At 52.3% G+C, this 25945-nt stretch overlaps 1 protein-coding gene across 4 annotated transcripts in view; it reads left to right on the forward strand.

The window, feature by feature from the left end:
* Positions 1-25945, forward strand: part of AK8 (adenylate kinase 8) — a 136357-nt gene that overhangs the window by 7876 nt on the left and 102536 nt on the right. For all 4 annotated transcript variants that reach the window (XM_086324386.1, XM_086324388.1, XM_086324387.1 and 1 more), the window contains exons 3-5: positions 2857-2906; positions 6846-6959; positions 16662-16730. In XM_086324386.1, the coding sequence (XP_086180512.1) occupies positions 2857-2906; positions 6846-6959; positions 16662-16730 (233 nt within the window). The remainder of the gene's footprint in view (positions 1-2856; positions 2907-6845; positions 6960-16661; positions 16731-25945) is intronic.

The raw sequence follows: 25945 nt of genomic DNA on the forward strand, positions 1-25945 counted from the left end.
GAAGGTGCCTTTGCAAGGAGGTGCGAATGGTGGTGACAAAGGCGACCACACCCTCAGCGGCCACAGAGGGACAGCTGAGGAGGAGGCCATCGGAGGCCCTGCTGTGTGCTTGGCTACTCGCGGTTCTAGCTGCTGGAGCGGAGGGTGAGACGTGGTCCCTGCAGCCAGGACATCCTCTCCACTGCTCAGCCGGGGGACGGGACTTAGCACAGCAGCAGCACCCTTCAGTCAGGAGAATCCCGGGGGAGGAACCCAGTGGGGCTGGGGGCTGAATGGAGGGGGGTGAAGAGGACACCCCTGTTGAGGAGGTGACAGGTGACAAGGTAGGAAGATGGGAAGAGCGTCGTCAGAACGAGGAAGTCCAAGATGAAGGGAGAGGCTTGCCCAGGGCTCCTGGGTAACCTGGATCCCCGGTGAGGGTGGCTCTTAGGGTGCCCAGGGCACATCCCAGCTCCTGCGGAGGTCAGGCCCCTCAACAGGGGTCCACGGGGACTTAAGGGGGCACAGGGCCCCCCTTGGCCAGAAGAAACCTGGCAGCTGTGGAGGGCGGGAGGCCCACCAGCCGAGTGTGGCTTGGAGGGGAGGGGGTGTGCTGGGGTTTGCTGGGCTGGAGCATGGTCACGAGTCCGGCAGCAGGCACCCTCCTGTCCTTCATCCCTGATTGCATTGCCCACCTGGGATCTAGGCTCCCAAGGAGCAGGTTACCTACGTTTCACACCATGGGGCCAACGGACCAGGTTTAGAAACGAGGGCTGCAGCAGTGTTTGTTCTAAAGCCATCAGCTGGGGACACGCAGGAATCCAGCAGCAGCGCTGACATGTGTGGGCCTCATTCGTGGTCCTCGGAGAGACTGCTCCCTTGCAGAGACCGGGCAGAGGCCCCGCTCCCTCCCAGGTCTGTGCCGAAGCAATCACCTCACCCACCTGGTGTGGGCCGCTGGGCTTTTCCCAGCAGTACTCAGCCCCGTGCAACTTTGGATGAGGTGCTCAATGAGTGTTTATGGAGTGAATCGGTGAATTACCTTGAACTTGCCCTCAACATTTTCCCTGAAAATGAGAAAGGGCTGTGGAGTTGGGGCAAAAGTCTCTTCAAACCCAAGCAGCCTGGCTGGGTACTGGTGTGCTGATCATGAGTTCAGGGGCCACACGGACCCTCCAGTTCCTTCTCCGTGTCCACTCTCAAACTAGGAGGTCTCCGCATGGATGCGGCTCCTTCTCGGAGGCCTGGCAGGAACGGGCCTTGCAGGTTGCTGTGCACACCTGTTCACCTGTCCCTAGGGGTGGGACGGGGCCAGGCCGACAGGCGGAGCCAGAGGCCAGCTTCCGCCCTCCTTCCTCCTGGGTGCCGACGCCTCTCGCTCGCTCCCCGCAGTTCGGGGACGGGTGACATCATCAGTGCGGCACCCGGGGAGGAACCAGCTTGGACTCACCTGTCCACACACCATATCTTCTTGGCCTTGTTTTGACCCACACGCACACCTTCCAGCCCTCTTCTTTAGACGCTGGGTTTTCCCTTCTTTCCCAATGGCCAGTACCTACTCCCTAGTCCAGTAGTTTCTTTAGACGCTGGGTTTTCCCTCTTTTCCAATGGCCAGTGCCTACTCCCTAGTCCAGTAGTTTCTTTAGATGCTGGGTTTTCCCTCTTTTCCAATGGCCAGTACCTACTCCCTAGTCCAGTAGTTTCTTTAGATGCTGGGTTTTCCCTCTTTTCCAATGGCCAGTACCTACTCCCTAGTCCAGTAGTTTCTTTAGATGCTGGGTTTTCCCTCTTTTCCAATGGCCAGTACCTACTCCCTAGTCCAGTAGTTTCTTTAGACGCTGGGTTTCCCTCTTTTCCAATGGCCAGTGCCTACTCCCTAGTCCAGTAGTTTCTTTAGACGCTGGGTTTCCCTCTTTTCCAATGGCCAGTGCCTACTCCCTAGTCCAGTAGTTTCTTTAGACGCTGGTTTTCCCTCTTTTCCAATGGCCAGTGCCTATTCCCTAGTCCAGTAGTTTCTTTAGACGCTGAGTTTCCCTCTTTTCCAATGGCCAGTACCTACTCCCTAGTCCAGTAGTTTCTTTAGACGCTGGTTTTCCCTCTTATCCAATGGCCAGTGCCTACTCCCTAGTCCAGTAGTTCCTTTAGACGCTGGGTTTCCCTCTTTTCCAATGGCCAGTGCCTACTCCCTAGTCCAGTAGTTTCTTTAGACGCTGGGTTTCCCTCTTTTCCAATGGCCAGTGCCTACTCCCTAGTCCAGTACTGTCTTAGAGCTTCTGCAGGCCAGGAACCTTCCAGAGCCAGGAGTGCCACCGTGAAGCCAGCGGTATCCATTTGCATAGAAATAATTTGAAAACAAAGCCTTTCCTATCTGGGGTTTTATAAATCTGGCTCATACACTCCAGGCTTTTCCCCATTATTTCCTTCTGTAACATGATGGGGAATACAACTTGCTAAATAAAAAGGCATAAATATTAAAAAAAAAAAACAACCCACCTTTGAAGGTTGATTTACATAAAATACAGCTTTATTTGAGAACGTGTCCCTGAGACAAAGTCCCTGTTTAAAATGCTTTATGGTGTTTGAAATCCCAATTGTTCTGGATATTTATTAGTTCGGCAAACAAGTTACCGTGTCCACGTCCCCTTGGAGACAGAAGAATAAACCATCTCAGTGATCACTTACCTCTCTAAACACAGGATACGTTCTATGGTGGGAGCGTCTCAGAACCGCTGGGTTATAAACGACCGCATCACTCCCAGAAAATGAAATCTGGGGAGGAGAGAAATAAATATACCCAGAGCTCTGCAGACATGGGAGGTGTTTTTTTGTTGTTGTTGTCATACTGAACAGTGACATTCAAATCTCTTTATTCCACAGTGCCGAAGATTGTAATATTAGGTCCACCTGCCTCGGGGAAAACAACCATAGTAAGTGTATCATATTAACTGTGGTTATACGGTAATATCTCGTTTATCCTGCAAAGCTGGACTGAGGCTGCACCTCAGTGAATTTTCAACATAACTGAGACTCCTTTCATCTCTTCTCTCTCCTGCTTCCTAACTTATTTTCTCATTACAAGAGGCAGCATGTGTTTGTAGTAGAAAACCTAGAAAATACAAGAAACAGAAACAGGGTTCCCCAATCGCACAGTGATGAGCGTTCTTTGAACACGTGAGATATGCCTGCCGGGGTATTCTCATGACTACGTGTCCACCATCTGGGCACACCCTTCGTTCCACTCTCAGGATACGTTTCCAGAAGGAGAAGGGCTGGGCCAAACAGCACACACGTTTGATATAGACACACAGCACAGACTTTTGGTCTAGAACCTTTGGGTTCACCAGTAAAATTTTAATCATGCAGTGTTTCAACCAATGAGAAAAGCAGAGAAATGGCACCAGAGAGACTCATGTACCCAGTTTCCAGATTTTACAGGAACTTGTCATTTTGTCACATCTGCCATGATTTTCTCTCCATTTCAAAGACAGTAGAGCTTTCAAGACACAGCAGACGCCTCATCCCACTTCACTTCCCCTTCCTGTGTGTCCCCCGTCAGAGACAGCCTCTGTGCTGACGCGGAAACTTCGCTCCCTGTGCGGTTTTAACCTTTCACCTCCTTTGTTAAGTGCCAAGAAACGTCTTCAAATTATAACCATCTGAGAGGGAACTCTTTCTGTTCTTTAAAAAAGCCTGGTTAGTGAACACCAGGTACCATAAGTTAATGATAAACAACAAAGTCCTGCTGTGCAGGACAAGGGACTGTATTCAATGTCTTGCAATGACCTGAAATGGAAAAGGGGCTTCCCTGGTGGCTCAGACAGTAAAGAATCTGCCTGCAATCCTGGAGACCCAGGTTCACCGACTTAATGGATGTGAGTTTGAGCAAACTCCAGAGAGAGTGCAGGACAGGCAAGCCTGGCATGCTGCGGTCTGTGAGAGGCACAGAGAGCCAGACATGACTTAGCAACCGAGCAACAATAATGGCAAAGACTGAAAGAATCTTACGCGTGTCTGAGTCACTTCGCTGTACACCAGAAATGAACACAACATTGTAAGTCAACTGTGTACTTCAATGAAAACACCAAAACACCAGGCGACTCTGGAAGCCTATGTCATCGCTGCCAGCACTCCTCCTGGGCGCACAGGCTGTTTCTCTGACCGGCGGGCACCTTGTTTTATTCTGAAAAGGAATCAAGATGGCTGGTCTTACATAAAGCCACCTGCAGCTACCCTGCTTTTGGAGTGAGACTCACCAGCTCTTCAGTTTATCTGTCATCTGTCCGTCTGTCCATCCATTCACCCATCTGTCTATCTCTGTAGATTTTCTCCTTGTTCCCTCAGGACCAGGCTGTCCGCTTTCACGCTCTCTGAATCTTCCCTCCCAGTCTCCGTTTCCCTGCGAGACACCATGGACCCCAGGCCTGGACCTGGCAGCCACCAGCACTAGCTGGTGTTTCGACCCCACTTCTTTCGGCAGATCCATAGTCCCTGCCCCCGTCCGCTGTGTGGAACGCAAAGAATCTAATTTTACAGGAAGATGATAATGGTAAAATCCCAGCAGGCTGCTTCCTGATCTTGTCACTGACACCTCCCAGCATGAGGAGCAGAGAGATTAAGGTTCATACCTGCCCCGGGGGACCCCCAGGTCCTTCTGAACCATCCTGATGCTGAAATAGTCATCAGTATAATCTTGGCATTAAGAACATTTGGTTGTATGGTTAGTCTTTACAATGTAGTCTTCCCTGGAGGAGTATACAGAGTGGTCATTGGTGAACTGGACATTGACTTGGCCTGGACATGCGTCTCCCAACCTTTAAGAAAAGATGAACTTGGAGTGCGTGTCGTGACCTCTATTTAGGGCCTGTCCCCTTGTTTCCTGGTTTAAACTTTCGAGTTAAGAACTCATGGTCCAGAGAGCTTGAAAAGGCAGGAAAGATGGGCTTGATAAAGGAAGAAATGGTATGGACCTAACAGAAGCAGAAGATATTAAGAAGAGGTGGCAAGAATACACAGAAGAACTGTACAAAAAAGATCTTCACGACCAAGATAATCACGATGGTGTCATCACTCACCTAGAGCCAGACATCCTGGAATGTGAAGTCAAGTGGGCCTTAGGAAGCATCACTATGAACAAAGTTAGTGGAGGTGATGGAATTCCAGTTGAGCTATTTCAGATCCTGAAGGATGATGCTGTGAAAGTGCAGCACTCAATATGCCAGCAAATTTGGAAAACTCAAACAGTGGCTTCAGGACTGGAAAAGGTCAGTGTTCATTCCAATCCCAAAGAAAGGCAATGCCAAGGAATGCTCAAACTACCGCACAATTGCACTCATCTCACATGCTAGTAAAGTGATGCTCAAAATTCTCCAAGCCAGGCTTCAGCAATACGTGAACCGTGAAATTCCCGATGCTCAAGCTGGTTTTAGAAAAGGCAGAGGAACCAGAGATCAAATGGCCAACATCTGCTGGATCATGGAAAAAGCAAGAGAGTTCCAGAAAAACATCTATTTCTGCTTTATTGACTATGCCAAAGCCTTTGACTGTGTGGATCATAATAAACTGTGGAAAATTCTTCAAGAGATGGGAATACCAGACCATCTGACCTGCCTCTTGAGAAACCTATATGCAGGTCAGGAAGCATCAGTTAGAACTGGACATGGAACAACAGACTGGTTCCAAATAGGAAAAGGAGTATGTCAAGGCTGTATATTGTCACCCTGCTTATTTAACTTATATGCAGAGTATATCATGAGAAACACTGGGCTGGAAGAAGCACAAGCTGGAATCAAGATTGCCAGGAGAAATATCAATAACCTCAGATATACAGATGACACCACCCTTATGGCAGAAAGTGAAGAGGAACTAAAAAGCCTCTTGATGAAAGTGAAAGTAGAGAGTGAAAAAGTTGGCTTAAAGCTCAACATTCAGAAAACGAAGATCATGGCATCTGGTCCCATCACTTCATGGGAAATAGATGGGGAAACAGTGGAAACAGTGTCAGATTTTATTTTCTTGAGCTCCAAAATCACTGCAGATGGTGACTGCAGCCATGAAATTAAAAGACGCTTACTCCTTGGAAGGAAAGTTATGACCAACCTAGATAGCATATTCAAAAGCAGAGACATTACTTTGCCAACAAAGGTCCGTCTAATCAAGGCTATGGTTTTTCCAGTGGTCATGTATGAATGTGAGAATTGGACTGTGAAGAAAGCTGAGTGCCGAAGAATTGATGCTTTTGAACTGTGGTGTTGGAGAAGACTCTTGAGAGTCCCTTGGACCGCAAGGAGATCCAACCAGTCCATCCTAAAGGAGATCAGTCCTGGGTGTTCTTTGGAAGGACTGATGCTAAAGCTGAAACTCCAATACTATGGCCACCTCATGCGAAGAGTCAACTCATTGGAAAAGACTCTGATGCTGGGAGGAATTGAGGGCAGGAGGAGAAGGGGACGACAGAGGATGAGATGGCTGGATGGCATCACTGACTCAATGGACATGAGTTTGAGTGAACTCCGGGAGTTGGTGATGGACAGGGAGGGCTGGCGTGCTGCGGTTCATGGGGTCGCAAAGAGTCGGACACGACTGAGAGACTGAACTGAACTGAACTGAGGGCAGTAAAGCGTAGGCTTTCCAGGTCCACTTAGAGTCAATGGCTGGTTGAAGAAGAAATGGCAGGCAAGCAGAATCCTATGGCTGGGAGGGATTCTGTGGCTGTGTCTCCCCTGGTGGCCTCCTTCCAGCCAGAAACGATGACTCTGCCCTGTGGGCAGCCCTTCCTGGTAGAATATGGAAGGGCCTGGGCATTGGAGTGGCGTCCTCCTTAGTCATTCCTTCCACAAAAACGTTCTTTTCCCCTTTCCTTTCTTCAGGCTATGTGGCTTGCCAAACATCTGAGCACCAATCTTCTCAGCGTGGAGAGCTTGATAGCAAAGGAGTATTCCCCTCTGGCGGCAGACGCCAGGATGCATTATCAGAAGTTCAAGGTAGGATGACGGTTTCTGGGAAACAGGATGGGGTGAGAGCTCCCCGCAAGGCGCCCCCATCAGCTGCCGCACTCCTTCCATTTCCTGGTGGGTTGGGGTGACATGAGACCCAGGCAGGATGGGACCAAAGGAAGGGGAGAGGTCTTCAGTAGGGCACAGATCCCGGGGGCTACCGGGGGGAGGGCTTGTGGTGCACCAGCCTCAGCGGCAGTGAGCATGGAGGGTGCGGGCCGCCCTGCTCTGCTCGGGGTCAGCCGGATCACGTGGGTATGGGCAGGGCCGGTGGGGCCTCCATCCTCAGGCGCTGTGCCTGCTGGCTGGCACTGGGACCTGGCAGGCCTGAGCCGGTGGGGAGCGTAAAGGGCAGTGGTCTGGCTCTCCCTGTGCTGTAGCTCAGGGCCACTTCCTTCCACTCCTTGGGGAGGGCTCCCTGTGGCATCCCCGGAGGCTGGGGGTCTGTTTCTACCATCCCACCACCACTGTCTTTGAAAGACATTTTTAAAAGGGAAACTTAGGGCTTAAGCATGTTGGTTCTCTTAAATACAAACAGAAATTTCCAAATATCTTTTCAAAAACTCCCCTTTGGCACATAAGAGGATGCCTTAGTCCATGCCAGCTGCTGTCACAGACTGGGTGGCCCGGAAGCAGTCTCCCCCACATTCCTAGAGGCTGGCAAGTCCAAGGTCATGGTGCCCGCAGACTCACTGTTGGGAGACAGCAGTCTTCTCACCGTGGCCTCCCGTGGCCAGAGGACAGGACAGCTCTGGGGCCTCTTGGTCTTATTTACGAGGCTGCATCTGCAGGGCCTAATTGTTTCCCAAAGGCCCCACCTCCCAGCACCATCGCTTGAAGGTCCTGTAGGACTTTGGGGAATGCGGGCATCCAGCACAGCACAGCACAGCAGGGCTGCCCACCCGCTCAGGCGTTCCTCACCCGCAGCCAGGCTGTGTCTTGTTCGTGTGGGGAGAAGGCTGAGAACAGTCGCGATCCCAGGGCTCGGCCGGCTTGTCGGGGTGACCAGCCGGCATCTCCCGCCAGCCTCCACAGAGGCCGTGGCTGAGGGCTGGTTGCCTCCCATCTTCACCTTCACTCACAGGCAGGCTCTTGACCAGATAGTGACCATGTGTGGTCACTGTTCCTCCAAGAACATGGAAGGAAGCTTCCAGGCCTCATGGGCAGCCTGTGAGTGATGGCCGGTGGGATGACTCTTGTGGCCAGCCCGTGGTTGTAAGTAGCAGAGATCTGCCGGGGCTGCCCAGGGCAGGAAAGGGAATCTGAAGGTGGACGCAGTGAGCCCTGGGCTCTGGATGGAGGAAGTGCCCGTCCAGCTCCCCGTCTCTGAGGCCAGAGCCTGGGCAGCACCCTGGCCTGCTCCGCCCCTCGTGGTCGCTTGTGCCTTGTGTCCATTCTCTCTGCGGCTCTCCCTTCGTCTTCTGTGTCCCTTCGTCTCTGTCGTCCTTGCCTGCTCATGACCGCCTGCCTCGTCCTGGTTCCTGTGTCTTCAGCTCAGACCATCTCCAGAGGCAGCGCCAAGGCCAAGTCTCCAGAAAAGGGAGCTGCGTGGGCCCGCTGGTCAGGTGGCCACGGGGCCCTACCAGCTCTGGTGAGGGGTGTGCACAGTGGGTATGTCGAGGCCCTGGAGCTCGGCTGTAAGCGGGAGGGCCTGCTGGGGTGAGGACGTTCCTGGAGATGACGTGTCACTCAGGCAAACCCCCGACCTCAAATTTGCTGATTTGCTGAAAGTAACAATTTGGTGAAAGAGAAAGAAAACCTCACTCAGCAAGACTAGCCTCTCTACCTTCCCAGCTGGTGAATCAGCTCTAAAACCGCTTAATCCAGAGCACTTGCTGACCCTATGTTCTTGGCCAGGACTCTCGGGGAAGCAAGCGATGCCCTCTGCCCAGCCCCCATGTCTTGCCGGAGTCAGAGTGTGTGGTTGGAGTTTGGGGGATGGCAGCTCTAGGGGTGGAATCCAGTTTTAGAAAGAAAGTGGTTATCTCATTTCCTGCAGCAGCTAAACTTTCCAGGGTGGGGGAGGCAGGCTGATTTCTAGGATAAAGATGCTTTTATTAGGTTTATAAAATTCAACAGCGAGGAGGGAGTTTAAGGAAATTCCTCCTGGGTTTCATTACTCTAATTATCAGACCACATCGAAGTGCTTTCAAGGGTGTCTTGTTGGGGTTCTTTGGTTTGGAGGCCTGGGCGGGTGGAAGATGAAAGGCCAGGGCGTCAGGACTGATGAAGGAGGGGAAGGTTCTGAGAGGCGAGGGGGTGCGTGGCCTTGCCGTGGAGCCGCCTGGCGCGAGGCCGCTCATTAAGCGTTGTCTTTAAAGCGCTGCTGATCCAGAGCCTTTAGAGCTCTCTTTTGCAAGCAGCAATAATACCTTCAAATACGTAATTTTCTCCTGTTAATCTCTGCTCTGCCTCCTATATGGAATTCTCTCATACAGTCCGTGTTAACCAAGACATCTCCATCTTTAAAATTTCCAAGTGGTGGCTGAAACACTTCCCAATTGCCTCCTGTATGCCAAGCACCCTCCTGCCAAGCCACGGGAGACCCAAAGATGAGCGCCTTCTCCTCGCCCCCGGGAGCTTCTAGCGACTGGGGCAGGGGGTACCGAGGGTACCCAGCCCAGGCCGCAGGACAAGGAAGCCTTCACGCAGTCGTTGGTCGCTGGACTCACTCATTTCCTGAGGGTTCTCTGAGCACCTGCTAAGCCCCGAAAGTGGCTCTGAGCATACAGGCAGCCAGGTTTAGGGACTCCGTGGAGCCAACCTGAGTTGTGCTAAAAGCAGTGATGTGGAAGAACCCAGCATCTGGCAGAAGACCCACGTAGGCAGGGGTAGCTGAGGAGGCTGGGGGTTCCAGGCAGCCAGGGATGGGAAACAGCTCTATGGTTGGGTGGTTTCTAGCTTTGTTACAAGAAGTTGTAAAGGTACCCAGAAGCAGTAGGAAGCATGTAAGAACATCCACGGACCCATCATCTGGCTTTAGGCAGTGTCATCAGCTCATAGCAGTCCCGACCCATGGAGATGCCCCAGCCCCCTGCTTCCTGGTCATTTGAAAGCAAACCCGCATGGCACTTCATTTCATCTGAGGGTATGCTAGTCTATATCTGCTGAGAGGCTGAATATATTATACAATGGCTGGACCAGACATCAGAAGAGATCTCTGGCCCGCAGCCTACAGCAACCAGCCCAGGAAACCAACCTGCTGTCTTCAGTAACCGGCCCCAGAAGCCAGCGGGCTCAGAGTTATTAGACTGGAAGGAAGTCAGCCTGTGCCTCTGGTTCAATCCAGGAAGCCCAGCAACAACCCCAGTCACAGTCGGTCCCAGATGGCCAGAACTTGCTTCAAAGTGAGCTGCCAGCTTCCCTAATCCTTGTCCCCACTTCCAGCTTGTGACCGGAAGGCCAAGTCCACTCCCCTAGCCACGCACACAGGACTCCCATCTCAGCGCGCCGGTAAAGCCACCCAGTCCTCTGCCTGCCAGACGCTGGCGCAGACTGCCACTGGGCGGACTGGGCTTTCCTCTTTCGGGAGGTCTTTGTTTCCACACCCCAAAAGGTAAAGGCACTTTAAATTAAAAACACACAGCCCTACACTGTCATGCTTAGAAAACTTACCCGTATTTCTCCAGTCAGGGTTAAACTCCCCCGAGGAGGCGGGTGTCTCGCGGTTCTTGCCACTGGCCCACCCCTGCCCCAGGGCACTGGGAACAGGTGTCTCTCACCTCCCTGGGCAGGTGTCTCTCATCTCCTCTCCACGAGGACCAAAGCCACCTTGGCGCTCTGCGGTGAACTCACCTGCTTTGTCGAGTCTCTGGTCCTCATCTGCTCCCTCTGGGTCCGTCTCCAAGCCTGCCACCTGAGTTAGCGTCACAAACACCACAATAAGGCTCAGAGGGGGTGGCCCCCGGGGGGGGCGGCGTTGGGTAGGGAGCCAGCGTCAGGCCAACTGGAGCCCAGGGTACGAGTTGAAGGCGGCGCCCGCCCAGGTGCCAACCCCACACCTGTATGACCCGAGCTCGAGCCCCGCCTTGGGCTTGTGTCCAGGGCTCCTGGGCCTCAGCCTGGTCCTGGCCCCTCTGGGAGTTTGGGAGAAAAGAGTCAAGTCTTGCTAGGTTCTCATCACACAGGACATGATCGGAAGGTGAAGAGGTTCCACAGGGAAGGGACATTTCTTGGTAGCTGAAGCTGAATGTGATCACTCTTGATTATTTTAGATTTTTACTGGGAAAAAAGAAAAGCTTTATTAATTGAAATCCCTGCAGGAAGCATGCATATTTGCAAACGTAAAACTGCCCCCTCCAGAGGTCCTCAACCCGAGCAGCGGGTTACTCACCTGGCACCTGTGGGACTCCCTTAGTCTGGATCTCTGGATGTGGGGCCGGGCATCTGGAGTCAGTCACCCTCCCTGGGGAATCCTCGTCTGGTCAGCTGGGAGCCCGCCCCACACACCACCCATCTTTTCTCATGGCAGTCATTACTTGCACAGCACTGCTGCTGCTGCTGCTGCGTCACTTCAGTCGTGTCCGACTCTATGTGACCCCATAGACGGCAGCCCACCAGGCTCCCCCGTCCCTGGGATTCTCCAGGCAAGAACACTGGAGTGGGTTGCCACTTCCTTCTCCAGTGCATGAAAGTGAAAAGTGAAAGTGAAGTCGCTCAGTCGTGTCCGACCCTCAGCGACCCCATGGACTGCAGCCTTCCAGGCTCCTCTGGCAAGAGTACTGGTGTGGGGAGCCATTGCCTTCTCCGTGTACAGCGCAGTGATTGCTAAATCGAGGTTTCTTTTGGAACGCGACTCTTGCATAAGGAGCAGACCAGCCTGTGTTTGTTGTGTGATGAAACGACCCACACTCTGAAGGCCAGCCCAGCCAGAACGTGCCAAAGCTGGGTTATTCCTAACTTTAGTTCTGTTTAGCTCCTCCCTTCAGTCTCATTTACAAATCAAGAGCCTGATGGAGCCTGATGCACCCAAGTGCCCAGGTGCCATCACCATTTAATAACATCCAAATCATGGGACTTGTGCCCTCAGCCTGCCAATGCCCACACAGAGTGTGGTCCCTTGCAGAGGTTCCCAGGATCTCCCCTCAGTCCTGGCTCCCAGTCCTCTGGGGTGGTCTGGTCCCCGTCCCCGACCCCACCCCACCATCCCACCTGCCTCCTGGCTACTCCCTGTGCCCTCGGCCCTTCTCTGTCTGCCCCTCGAGGAGGTGGTGCGGAACGGTCCTCTGGGAAGATTTGGGGTGGTGGAGGAAGTTACAGCCCAGGATGGGGGCAGAGGAACCCGAGGACCAGTCACTGTGGTTCCTTTCAAGTTCGCTGGCTGTTCCCACCCTCGGGTCTCCCTTCCGGCCCCCTCCCTCTGTGGGGCTGTCGGCTGCCCCGTGCCGGGGTCTGTGAGCTCCCTTCAAAGCCCAGGCCCCTGCTTCCCCACCCCGCCTCCCCATCTCCTGTCACTGTTTCGGAAGCTTGAACTAGGAGAGTCTCTGCCACGGAAACCTGTTCTGACAGCCCCGAGAAGCGGCAGAAACTTTGAAAAGGAGAGTTGTCTTTAAAGGATTCTCTGATCAAGTCTTAATTGAGTTCCAATCCAAGTATAGGCCTTTCCTCCCCCAGAAGCAGCCCCTTCAGAGGCGAGGGGGTGCCATCAGGCTGACCAGGAGCCTCAACCCTTCCCCTCCCCGCTCTGCTCCAGACGGAAGTTCATACCGTCGCTCGGGACACCCACAACTCCTGAGCAAGCGTCCGCCCAAGGGTGACGTAGGGACATCAGGGGCCCTGAGCGCGGGGCCTGGTGGTGAGACGACTCAGGCTCCTGTCATCCGGGGGGAGGAAGCTCGGGCTTGAGAAGTTCAGTGAGGTGCCCGGGGACAGACAGGGCTTGAGAGGCCACACCAAGGGCTGCCCCGTCGGGACAGGGGCAGCACCTGCGAGGCTCCCAGCCAGCAGTTCTGTCCCGGGCCTGGGTGTTGGGAGGAGAAGAAAGGCCCACACTGGAGCCACACAGCTGATTCTGCCCTTTATGGCAAGGGGCCTGGCCAGCTGGCTGTCGCGTTGCCCCTGCGTGGGGAGACAAGGGCCGGGGGCCTGCACCTGTGCTGACCTTCTCGGTGAGCAGCAGGGCCTGCACTGGGCTCCGTCCAGTTTGTCCCTGATTCTCCCCAAAAGCCACACTTTGGGGACTGGGGTGGGAGAGTGTGGTAGAGCTCGGGAAGGAGGGAGCCTGATTGCCGCAAAGACAGTTTGGCAGGGCTCCGAGCAGCGGCCCCCGGGAAGCCCCCGCCACTGACGTGACACATCAAAGCTGGTACCGAGACAGCACTGAGGCAGGGAGCGGTGGGGGGCACCCGAGAGGGGCCGCGCTCAAAGTCACCAGCCTGTCCCCCGCCGTGCAGACCGTGGGGGGCACCACGCTCCACCCGGACCTGTCGCCTTTCAACCTGTGTTCTTTGATGGGCTTGCACCCCCCCATCCCCTGTGTCCCAGAACCTGTTTGAATGCTGCCTCCTGAATGGGTGATGGCAGGGAAGGGGAGGAATCATGGGGTGGAAATCGCCGTTTCTGGGGTCGGCAGGGACACCCGGGGACAGGAAAGGATAGGAACCACGTGGAGGGGAGGGGCAGTGCTCCTCCCCATTCCGCTCGCCAGTCCTGGGGGGGCTCTAGTTGGAGCAACATGGGCACCAGCAGGACAGGTCCCTCTCCAGCAACTTCTTCCACGTACCGTGGGGCTCTTGGATGCTGGAGTTTTTTTTAAGCCAGTGGTTCTCCAGGTGTGGTCCCTGGACCAGTATCCTCAGCATCACCTGAAAACCTGTTCAAAATGCAGATTCCCAGCCTCACCCCAGACCTGTGGAGTCAGAACCCTGGGGTGGGGCCAGTGATCTGTGCGTTAACAAGCTCTTCCAGGATGTGGGTTCAGGTTGAGAACTGCTGGCTTAAGCAGGACAGGGCAGATGTAAGGACACAGAGGTCTTAGGAGATACTGAAACGGGCTGGATGTTGGCTAGCCTCTGGCCTGCTCTTTTCTCTATGTGTCACTCATTCATTCATTCTCTCTCCTGCTCCTGCTTTTGCTGTCCACTTTGTAGAAGTGGCCCCATGACTTTCAAGGCCTGCTCTTCCTCTTCTAATTCAACATCCTGGAAAAGCCATTCTGGGGCTGAGAAACCTGGTGTCTCTCTCCTCTTGTGCTGGTTTTCTTCCCTTATACGCCCCTTGTGCCTGCAAAGTGGTTGCTACCGCTCCAGCTCTTACATCCTCTCAGCTTTGGATCCAGTGGAAAGCAAAGTTCCTGCCCCTGATGATTTCACTCACGTCCTGGGTTTATTAAGGGTACCCCAGGGTAACGATTGCCACAGCACCGAGCCCTTGCTGGGGGCCACACACACACCAGCAGCCACATGTCCCACCTCACTTAATCCTCACGGCAACGCTGAAGGACTTTGTCTGCATCTCATTTACAGACTCGGAAAGCGAGACTCAAAGCTTTGAAGGTGCTGGCCAGGGTCCTCAGTGGGTGGTCAAGGCCCAAATGGAGAGCATCTGAGTCCCCAGCCAGTCCAGTGGTCTCCCAAGGTTCTCCCTGGGAACGTCCTCCCAAATCCAGAGAACCTCCTGGATCACTACTCACGACCTTCCTCCCCCTCCCGCTCTGGCCCCTGACCCTCCCCTGTGGGCTGGTTCCTGGGGCGTCCTTCATCACCACCTCCATCTGCCCAAGCCCAGCCTGCTCTTGTTGGGAACCCATTCAAACAGCTCAAGGACATGGCAGGTCAGGGCACTCCTGGAGAATCCAGGAGACTGCAAGCCCCTGAGAGGATTGTCCCCTCACCTCCAAGGTCCTCTCTGCACGTCCAGTACCCCATTCATTACCTCAGAATCGCTCTTGTGTGCAAACTGACTGAACTGTTCACTCGCACAGATAAACATGGCAAACGTCAGTGGTTAAAGGGGCCGGGCGCCGTCTGTTTTCCTGACCCTTGCTCCTAGGCCCCAATGAGAGTGAGGTGTGGACGTGTTCTCCACGTGCACGGGCACTTATTAACGTCCACATGTAAGCCAACAGCCCCGCGCAGTCCCCTGACCCATCCCAGTGGCTCTGTGACATCCCAGCGCTGTGTCCCTTCAGGTGTCCCTGCAGCACTCCAGGCAGACTCGGTAGCGTTCCCGAGGCAGGCTCTGGTCACTCTGAACGCTGGGTCTAGAATGAGAGATCCAGACTTTTCTCCAGCATCACTGAAATGTTGCCAAGGATCCTCGGGGAAATCAGGGCAAGGTGCTTGTCCCCACTGTCCCGCCTGGGTCCCCGGCTTGGCACAGGGTGCGTAAGATAGGTCTCCTCTGGCCCTTGCCCCACAGCCGGGTGCCCCGGCCCTGGTCCCAAGGCCCCTCCCCTGCACCTGGCAGAAGTCCAGCCCCTCCCAGAGACCAGTCAGCCCTGAGGCAGCTTGGGAGGTACGCACTGGGGCTGGCCCAGTGTTTGGGAGTTTGGGGAGAAGCACCAGCTTTTAGTGACCGGGGGTCATGGGGACACCCGGGAGTGAGTTTTCCAGGGGCATTGGCTCTGGGGTGTGGGAGGCTTTGTTAGAAAGAACAGACCTTGTGAAAAATGGGACGTCAGTTCTGGTCCAAGAGAGAGGCTGCTGAGAAGAGAGGAAACGGAAGGAAGGCCGCTCTGAGCGTCACCCTGCACTGGCCCATCCTCCCCGAGCCTTGCCTGATCGGGTTCAGGCCCCACCTCTGCTCCTACCTGGCTGTGTAGCCCTGGGAGGTGGCCTAACCTCTCTGAGGCCCAACTTCCCCAACCGTAGAAGGAGGATGACAGTAGTACCGACTGCATGGAGCTGCAAACGTGGGCCGCAGCCTGGCAGCCAGCACGCACTCGGCGGAAGCTGCTGCAGGCGCACTACTTCCTGAGTGGATTAAGGACCATGATGTGCCATTAGGTCATTAGTCAGCAGGGCTTCCTCCACCCCTGACGCTGTGCTGGTGCAGGCGGGAAGGGGTGCGGGTCAGCACGTCACAGCCAGCTCTCCGAGGGAGAAAGCCCTCCTTTCTAGCGTTGGCCCATCTCCGTGGGACAAACACCGCAGAACACCAGGGCCCGCTTCACAGGACGTGGGGATGGGAAGACACGGGCAGGACTGGCTCCCTCCTGCACGTTGGTGTCTGGTGGCCAAAGAGAGGAAGACTCAGTCCCCTTCATCCAGGAACTCTGAAGCTCTCTGGGGAGACAGATGTGTGCACAGGCCCCTGGAAGTCCACATGGTTAGCACAGTAACAGAGTTTGCCATGGAGGATCATGGCAGCCCCCAGCCCAGCTCGGGGAAGAGTCAGGGAGGGCTGCCTGTAGGCAGCGGCACTTGGGGAGCCAGGAGTCACCCAGGTGGGGGTGGGGGAGAGCATCTGGGCTGGGGCGGGGTGCCGGAGAAGCAAGCGAGTGGAGGTGGATGCACATGCGTGGGATAGGGGGGCTCTCAAGGAGTCTGGACCACCCTGGGGCCACAGGTTGGCCCTGGACTTCACAGAGGCCACAGGGCCCTGGTCAGGGATCTGGAGAAGCTTCATGGCCACAGGGCCAGGTCCTCGGGCCTTAGCAGAGCCCACTGGCCTGACAGCTCTGTGTCCCCTTGAGCCCCACACGGGGGGTCGGGGGGGGCAGGCCCTCATTCCGTGTCATCTTTCCTTTAGATGGTACCCGACATGCTGCTCATCAGACTGATGCAGGAGCGCCTGAAGGAAGAGGACTGCGTCAGGAGGGTGAGAAGCTGTGTGTGGAGCTGGGTGGTGGGGGCTGGGGGGCTCCAGGGAGCAGGGCTCTGTCACCAGATGAAGGAGGGTCAGAGGTCGGGTCCGCGTGTTCATGTCCCAGAGCAGAGATGACCTGCAGAGAAGGGTGCAGCTCTGAAGTCTGGCGAAGGTCAGACTGTGCACGTGGGCTTCACCTGGGATGGAGGAAAAGCAACAGGGAGGCGCCTGGGGAGCCTTCAGGCCCTGCAGGGATAAGCTGGATCGCCCACAGGGTCGAAGCTGTGCAGGACTGGGGGCCTGGACCTGCGGGGGCAGAGGCAGAGCTGGGGCCCAACGCTCACTCCATCCCCTGCTCCCTGGCTAGTCCTCTTCCGCCAGACCCCATGACGTCAGAGCGCAGGGGTCCCAGAGAGGCCCTTGGTGGAGGTTGCCCTCCTGGGGCGTGGGCAGGTGGGCGGGGCCCGAGGGATTGTGACCTTGCGGTTCATAAAAAATACATGTTTCATCTTCATCCAATTTATCAATTGTTGGAATTTTTTTTTAGTATTCCATTTTAATTTTTTGCTTGTGTTTTTTTTTTTTTTTTTTACTATATCTCTCTTTTTTTCTTTTTTAAGTGAATGACCTGGTGATTACAATATACAGACTTAGATTTCCAGTCTATTTCGAGTCGGTTTTACCGTTTCAGGTAGAACATACAATGTAGATCTCTTCCCTCTTAGTGTAGCTGTCGTGTGTATTGCATCTATATGCACCAAGATCCCTTCAGGCAGATGTTACCATTTTTGCTCTCAGTCATCAAACATGTTTTAAAAACTCAAGAGAATCGTTTGTTGTATTTATCCAGGTATTTACCATTTCTCTTGTTCTCCATTCCTAATGTTCCAAGTGTCCCTTTCTGTCTGAAAAACTTCTTTGAGCAATTCTTCTAGAGTAGGCTTTTCTTTCATCTAAGAACATCTTTATTCATTTTTTAAAATTTATTTTTATTTTTTGACTGAGCCCCCCAGCGTGTGGAATTTTAGTTCCCAGCCCCCTGCAGTGGAAGCACGGAGTCTTAACCACTGAACCATCAGTGAGATCCTGAGAATGTCTTTATTTTGCCTTCATTCCTGAAGGATATTTTTTCCTGGATTCAGAATCCTAGATCACCAATTTTTTCTTTCAGCACTTTATAAATGTTCCATTTTAGCACCGTCGTTTCTGGTGAAAATCTATAGTCATTAGAACTCTTATAAATAATGCATCTTTTCTCTCTTGCTGCTTTAAAGATTGTTTTCTTTAACTTTCAGAAGTTTAACTATGATACGTCTGGGTGTGGATTTTGGAGGACTATTCTTTGCAGGGTTTGCTGAATTCCTTGAATTCGTAGGTTGACGTTTTTCTTCAAGCTTGGGAAGTTTCCAGCCATGTCTTCCCCACATAATTTCCCACACCATTCTCTTTCTCCTGGCTCCTTCTGAGACCCCAGTGGCATGAAGGTCAGGTCAGACTGTTGGTGTTCCCTCATGTTCCCTCACTAAAGCTCTGTTCTTTTTTTCCTCTCTGTTGATATGATTTCATCATTTGTATTGAACTAGCTTCGGGCTCATTAAATCTCTTCTCTCTCATCTGAATTCTACTCTTGAGCTCATCCACTGAGTTTTAAATTTTGATTATTGTATTTTTCAGTTCTGAAAACTCCAGTTGGTTCTTCTCTCTTCCTTCAGTTTCTTGGCTGAGACTTACAATGTGTCCATTCATTTACTTGGAGCTCTGTTGTTGCACTTGTTTTAATAATAGCTGCTTTCATGTCTTGTCTGATAATTCTAACACTGGAATCATGTTGGTAGTGGTGTCTGATATCTTTTCCCACATGAGATGAAATTTTCCTGGTTCTCCCTGTGCTTAGTAATTTTTAAAATTCTTTGTTTATTTATTTATGGCTGGGCTGGGTCCTTGCTGCTTCGTGAGCTTTTCTCTACTTGCAGCAAGTGGAGGCCACCCTCCAGCTGCGGTTCACGCCCTTCTCACTGTGGTGACTTCTCCTGCCGTGGTGAACAGACTCCAGAGCACAGGCTTCGTGCTTTTGGCTCCCAGACCCAGCTGCCCCATGGCATGTGGGATCCTCCTGGACCAGGGGTCAAACCTGTGTCTCCTGTATTAGCAGGCAGATTCTTTACCACTGAGCTACCAGGGAAGCCCTGTCCTTAGTAATTTTGTATCCTGGATGTTCAAAATATTGCTCTGAGGCTCTGAGTCCTGCTTGAATTCCATGGCAAACATTGATATTTTTGTCTTAGCAAATGACTGGCCCAGTTGGGCTCCAGTCTCGAGTTCTAGCCACCTTCTCTGGGCTGTGGTTTCCACCTCAGCTCTCAAGCCTTTTCGACGTTGTGCGGGTCTCTCCTGCTCTGTGCCGTGTGGATGCCACTCGGAGGGGTCTGGGCACTGGTCTGTGCTATGGCTGATTTCTCAGGGAGGCTGGAAGGCTGGGGTTGGACCTGTGTGTGTGCAGCTCGGAAGTGACCAGGAGTCCATAAACGACCGTGTCATCGCTTTCCTGCGTGCTCCCTCTGCTGTCTTCCTGGTGACCTCCGGTTCCCTGGTTTTCCTTTATTTGGCCTCTCGGTCAGAAAGCTGGGCCTTGATCTACCGGGCTCTGTCAGAGCCAAGGGCTAGGAGGACAGTGAGGGGAGACTCGTGGGGCTTTGCAGCGTCCTCTGGGCCTGGAGAGGAGGGGGCCCCTGTGCTATGGAGTTTGAGGCCCCTGCAGCCCCCTGGTCACTGTGACTGTAGCAGGAAGGCCTCAAGGCAGGAGCAAAGAAGCAGAAAAGAAGAAAGCACAGGGAGGTTTCCCCCACTCTCTCTGCATCTCAGGAGTCCCCTTTCGTATTGCTCAAGCCAGAAAGAGGGGCTCCCGGCCCGTCTCTGTCCCTCCCTATGGCTCAACTCAGGTTTCAGGCCACCTGGAGAGACCAGGCCAGGGGTACTGGTTTTGTGGGATCTTGCAATCTGGTCTTCTTCCCCAGTTCCCCTATTACAATATACTTCCTGAGTCCTCAAGGAGCGCCCCCTTGCATTCCATCCATGCGTTATAGCTGCTGTCAGTGGAGGTGACAGGGTGGGGATGGTTTTCTCCTCCTTGCCCAGAACCAGAACCCGTATGCTTTTTAAAATATGTGCATGTATTTTTAAAAGACGTACGCATGCACTTGTGTACACACAGGCACACATGTGCACACACTGCTTAAGTGATGGCGAGGCCCACGTCTGCTAAGACACTGGGCTCCTCCCGGGGCACTGGTGAAGGAGTGGCAGTTTCACGGCCTTGCTCTGCATGGTCCTCGGCCTTGTGGGTCTAAATCACGAGACAGCCGCAAGTTACCTGCAGTTTGAGTTTCAAAGTCTGGTCTGAACAGGCGGATTTCCTCTGACTTCAAACTGTTCCCTGTGAGTGGGTGGTCTTCCACCGCCCAGGAATAGGCAAGTGCCCAGAGATCGGAGGCCAGTCTACATCAGGGGGAAGACACAGGCCAGATAAGTAAATATTTTAGCCTTTGCAGACCATATAGTCTCTGTTGCAATTACTCAACTCTGATGTCATGTGAAAGCAGCCATATATGATATACAAATGAAAGGGTATGGTTTGTTCCAATAAAACTTTATTTATAAAAACAGGCAGCAGGCTGTAGTTTGCCAATCCGTGTCCTAACTCGTACTTTAACATGATGATAAAAACACTTCTGCTCTGTCTCTTCAGTTCTAAGTAAAAAGCAAACTTCCACCTTCCAGCAATATTAGGAGAAAGCCCACTTAACCATAGACTTTCATGGTAACCAAGTTCCCTCGTTGTGACCCAGCTCCCAAGTCCCCCGGCTTGATTCCACCCACTCTAGTTGAGCGCCCACCGCAGAGATTGCATTGTCCTTCCCGCTGGGACCCTACCCCCTTCCCCAGCACATCTTCCTCCTCAGTCCCCCATGAGCTTGGTGGTCCCCTGGGCCCACCACCTGTCACTGGAGACAGAGTCTCACGTGACCAAAGCAAGTTTGACTGAGAAGGCTTGTGATGGGGCCACAAACACAGGCCCAGGGGAGTTTTAGAAAAGGCAGAGGAACCAGAGATCAAATTGCCAACATCCGCTGGATCATCAAAAAAGCAAGACAGTTCCAGAAAAACATCTATTTCTACCTTATTGACTATGCCAAAGCCTTTGACTGTGTGGATCATAATAAACTGTGGAAAATTCTGAAAGAGACGGGAATACCAGACCATCTGACCTGCCTCTTGAGAAACCTATATGCAGGTCAGGAAGCAACAGTTAGAACTGGACATGGAACAACAGACTGATTCCAAATAGGAAAAGGAGTATGTCAAGGCTGTATATTGTCACCCTGCTTATTTAACTTATATGCAGAGTACATCATGAGAAACACTGAGCTGGAAGAAGCACAAACTGGAATCAAGATTGCTAGGAGAAATATCAATAACCTTAGATATGCAGATGACACCACCCTTGTGGCAGAAAGTGAAGAACTAAAGAGCCTCTTGATGAAAGTGAAAGAGGAGTGTGAAAAAGTTGGCTTAAAGCCCAACATTCAGAAAACTAAGATCATGGCATTTGGTCCCATCACTTTATGGTAAATAGATGGGGAAACAGTGGAAACAGTGTCAGACTTTATTTTTCTGGGCTCCAAAATCACTGCAGATGGTGACTGCAGCCATGAAATTAAAAGATGCTTACTCCTTGGAAGGAAAGTTATGACCAACCTAGATAGCATATTAAAAATCAGAGACATTTTTGCCAACAAAGTCCGTCTAGTCAAGGCTATGGTTTTTCCAGTGGTCATGTATGAATGTGAGAGTTGGACTATAAAGAAAGCTGAATGCTGAAGAATTGATGCTTTTGAACTGTGGTGTTGGAGAAGACTCTTGAGAGTCCCTTGGACTGCAAGGAGATCCAACCAGTCCATCCTAAAGGAGATCAGTCCTGGGTGTTCATTGGAAGGACTGATGTTGAAGCTGAAACTCCAGTACTTTGGCCACCTCATGCGAAGAACTGACTCATTTGAAAAGACCCTGAAAGATTGAGGGCAGGAGGAGAAGGGGATGACAGAGGGTGAGATGGTTGGATGGCATCACCGACTCAATGGATGTGAGTTTGAGGAACTCTGGGAGTTGGTGATGGACAGGGAGGCCTGGCGTGCTGCAGTTCATGGGGTTGCAGAGTCGGACACGACTGAGCGACTGAACTGACTGACTGACTGACTGACTATGCTGTACAATGTATCTTGTGTAGCTTATTTTATAAATGATTGTTTGTGCCTCCTTATCCCCTACCCTGTCTTGTCCCTCTCCCCTCCTCTCTTCCCAGTGGTAACCACTAGTTTGTTCTCAGTTTCTTCATCGTTACGTTCACTAGTTTGTTACATTTTTTTAGACTCCACATATAAGTGATATCACGGAGAAGGTGGTGGCACCCCACTCCAATGCTCTTGCCTAGAAAATCCCATGGATGGAGGAGCCTGGTAGGCTGCAGTCCATGGGGTCGCTAAGAGTCGGACACGACTGAGTGATTTCACTTTCACTTTTCACTTTCATGCATTGGAGAAGGAAATGGCAACCCACTCCAGTGTTCTTGCCTGGAGAATCCCAGGGACTGGGGAGCCTGGTGGGCCCCGTCTGTGGGGTCGCACAGAGTTGGACACGACGGAAGCGACTTGGCAGCAGCAGCAGCATAAGTGATATGATACAGAATTTGTCTTTCTCTGTCTGACTTATTTCACTTAGCATAATGCCCTCCAAGTCATTCATGTTGCTGCAGATTTCTCTCTTTTTTATGGCTGAGTGATATTGCATTGCATACACGCACCGTATCTTCTTTATCCACTCATCTGTGGAGGGACACTTAGATTGTTTACCTGTCTTTGCAATTGTAAATAATGCTGCTATCAGCTTTGGGGTGTACGCATCTTTTCAAATTAGTGTTTGGGGGTTTTTTGGATGCATATCCAGGAGTGGAAATACTGGGTCACTTAGTACTTCTAGTTTTAGTTTTTTGAGAAGCCTCCATATTGTTTTCCACAATGGTTGCACCAATTTACGTCCATGAGGGCTATTTAAAAGCCTAGCTGGGGGGCTGTCCTGGTGGCCCAGTGGTTAAGTCTCCACGCTTCCAATGTATGAAAGCATTCCAGGATGCTTGAATTCGACGCCTGGTCAGGGAACTAGGAGCCTATATACCATGCACCATGACCAAAACAAATAAAATAAAAGCACATCTGGACACAGCGTGGCCGATCAGCAGATTCCACGTGCCAAAAGCCCCTGGCAGCAGAATATCTGCCTGACTGGCTGTGGCCATGAACACATGGGCGGGGAGCACGCCTTCAGTTCCTGCCCCAGTTCCTGGGACTTGCTCGGGAGCCACAGCTACACCCCTGCCGAACTGAAGTCCCGGTGGACGTGGCTCCGTGGTTGGTGCCGGAGTTTCCTACGGGCACTTGTTTGTTCATCCACTTATTCCCGTGTGCACCAAATGCCAAGACTGTGAGCCAAAGAGTGAAAGGCCTGCCCTCAAGGAGCACAGACTCTAGCTGTGGGGAGACAGATGACAAAGCAGACGAGCCGTGAGGTTGGATGTTAGCTAGAGATGGGCGCCTGGGAGGACACGCTTCCGGAAAGAGGGCCCAGCAGACACCCAGAAGAGAGGTGTGTCTAGGAGAAGGGAGGGAGGCCCCTGGGGGACCCTCCGCAGCCCAGACCCCTGAGCTGTGCAGAAGGCCAAGGGCGGGGGGAGGCGTGCTGGGAGGAAGGAAAGAGAGGGAGCAGCCACTGTCATGCTGTCGACGACCTTGAACCGACTGACCGGAAGGCCGGGGATCTGGACGCCGAGTGACTCCCAGAGACGCCAGCCTTCCCAACCTCAAAACATTCAAAAGTCTTAATTTGTGAAAGTTACTTATCTAAGTGACTGTTTCCAGGGTGTAAGCGTTCAGCCTAGACTTCAGAGGCGTGGAATCAGGAGGTTGGATGGTTGGGTGAGTCTCACTGGTGAGTTAAACCCCCTGGAACCCGTGACACAAAGATCCAGCCACAGTCCAGACACGGGAGCCAGACAATCATATGATTGTCTGTGTAAAGCTTTTTTCATCTCTGTAAGTTACCGAGTCATTGTTTCTGGGGAAAACACGATGGCACTCTGTGATTTTAGCTGGGCATCCCACTTGCCCTTGGTGATCTAGAATAGTCTCTAAACATACATTTAACTCCTATAAGCCTTTCTTGAGCTTATGCAAGCCTGGCTGCACAGCTGCAGCGTGGACAAAGCATGAGACCAGGCATCTCAAGTCCTCCCCAGCAGCTACATCGTTATCAAAGTGGTCAGAACACTTATGACTATTATTAATTAATCATATCATAAGTGATACTACTACTATTTATGTTGTACTATACGACTCTATTGTGCATTATGTTGAACACTTGGTTGAATTAAAACTATTTGTCTTATTAATTATCGTTCTTGTTGTTCACTCGCTAAGTCTTGTCCCACTCTTTGCGACCCCATGGACTGCAGCACGCCAGGCTTCCCTGTTCCTTCAGTGTCTCCCGGAGTTTGCTCAGATTCATGTCCATCGAGTCGGTGATGCCATCCACCCATCTCATCCTCTGTTGGCCCTTCTCCTCCTGCCCTCAACCTTTCCCAGCATCAGGCTCTTTTCCAGGGAGTCAGCTCTTCGCATCAGGTGGCCAAAGTATTGGACCTGCAGCTTCCGCCTCAGTCCCTCACATGAATATTCAGGATCACAGCATTGTCGTGGCAAAGAGGCTTGTGTAACTCAGTGAATCCCTGAGCCACGCCATGCAGGGCTACCCGGGACAGACAGGTCATAGTGAGGAGTTCTGGAAAAAGTGGCCCACTGGAGGAGGGAATGGCAAATCAGTCCAGTTGTTGCAGCGAGAACCCCACGAACAGTATGAAAAGGCAAAAAGATATAATAGGTGGAAGATAACTATCATTATCATTGCTGTTTTGGTAATGGTGGCAGTTGTTGTCTGGACTCCAAACAAAGGCTTGGGAGGCCGGTCTGGCGCCTGGTCCCCTGCGCCTCACCGTGAGGACACGGTGCAGACAGGCTGTGCTTATTACACTGTTGATGGTGACCACTGACTGGGGGTCTAGGACTGAGGGCCGTGTTCATGACCTTGTTTAATCTGTGCAGCAGCCCAGTAGAGGCGGGGCTGTCATCGTCCATGTTTTAGGGATGCAGCATCTTAAGGCTTTCAGGGTCTTGCCCAGCGTCCCCACAGTCAGCCCCTGAACCAAGATGTTTTTGGCCCCTCTGTTCTTGTCTGATCATCCCTCGGCTGTGTCTCTCCAGCGAGTACCTCACCTTCGTCCGCCTCTGTGTCTCCACTGGGCTCAGACTTGCGCTCTAGAGCTCCTTCTAGCCTGACATTCTGATTCCGATCATGTCCAGGCCATTGTTACCTGCCAAGTAAAGAAATATCTCCTTTAATTTGTTTTAAAATTTCTTCTGAGCTTCCAGGGGCATCCAGTACCTTTTTCATCTCTTCCCAGTGGAGACAGAATTTCAAGAGGAAGAGGTAAGGCGCCTAATTATGTGCTCTGTTTGTTGAGAAACAAAACAAACCCTCATCCAAAATAAACAGGCTTTCTTGCTTATATGCATATTCATTTGTATGGTAATTATTATTATTTAGCTACGCAGGGACTGGATGGGTAATTCAGAGCACAGAGAGGAGGCAGGGAGCAGTGTTCGGGGAAAAAGATGCAATCACAACCCGCCAGGGTTCTCTGTTAATGTTGCCTTTTTCCCTTTTTTTTTTTTGGTCTAATGTAATGCTCTTTGAAGTGACCACCAAATATATTAAAAAAAGAGAAATTAGTGCTTTGTATCGGGATTATTGAAAGCAGGTGGGCGCTACATGTCAGGGACCCATTGCCTTTCCTTTAGGGGCAGCCGAGTTCTTGGAGTCCAAGAGTGCCTGGTGCTTGAGACCATGTCTGTAGGGCCAGGGGAGCCAAGAAGTGAGGCAGGGGGTTCACGAAGTCTGGCAGAGGCTCAACACCAGAGAGATTCCACACCTCACCGTCACCTCCATAGTCACCTCCGCTGTTGTTGTTTTAATGTGTTTTGTCTTTGATTGTGCCCACTCTTAGTTCCAGCAAGTGGAAACTAGTTCCCTGACCAGGGATGGAACCCAGGCCCCCTGCATTG

The sequence above is a fragment of the Bos grunniens genome, chromosome 11 (genome assembly GCF_055505025.1).
Source record: "Bos grunniens cultivar Pamir isolate PY7600 chromosome 11, Bosgru_T2T1.0, whole genome shotgun sequence".
NCBI lineage: Eukaryota > Metazoa > Chordata > Mammalia > Artiodactyla > Bovidae > Bos > Bos grunniens.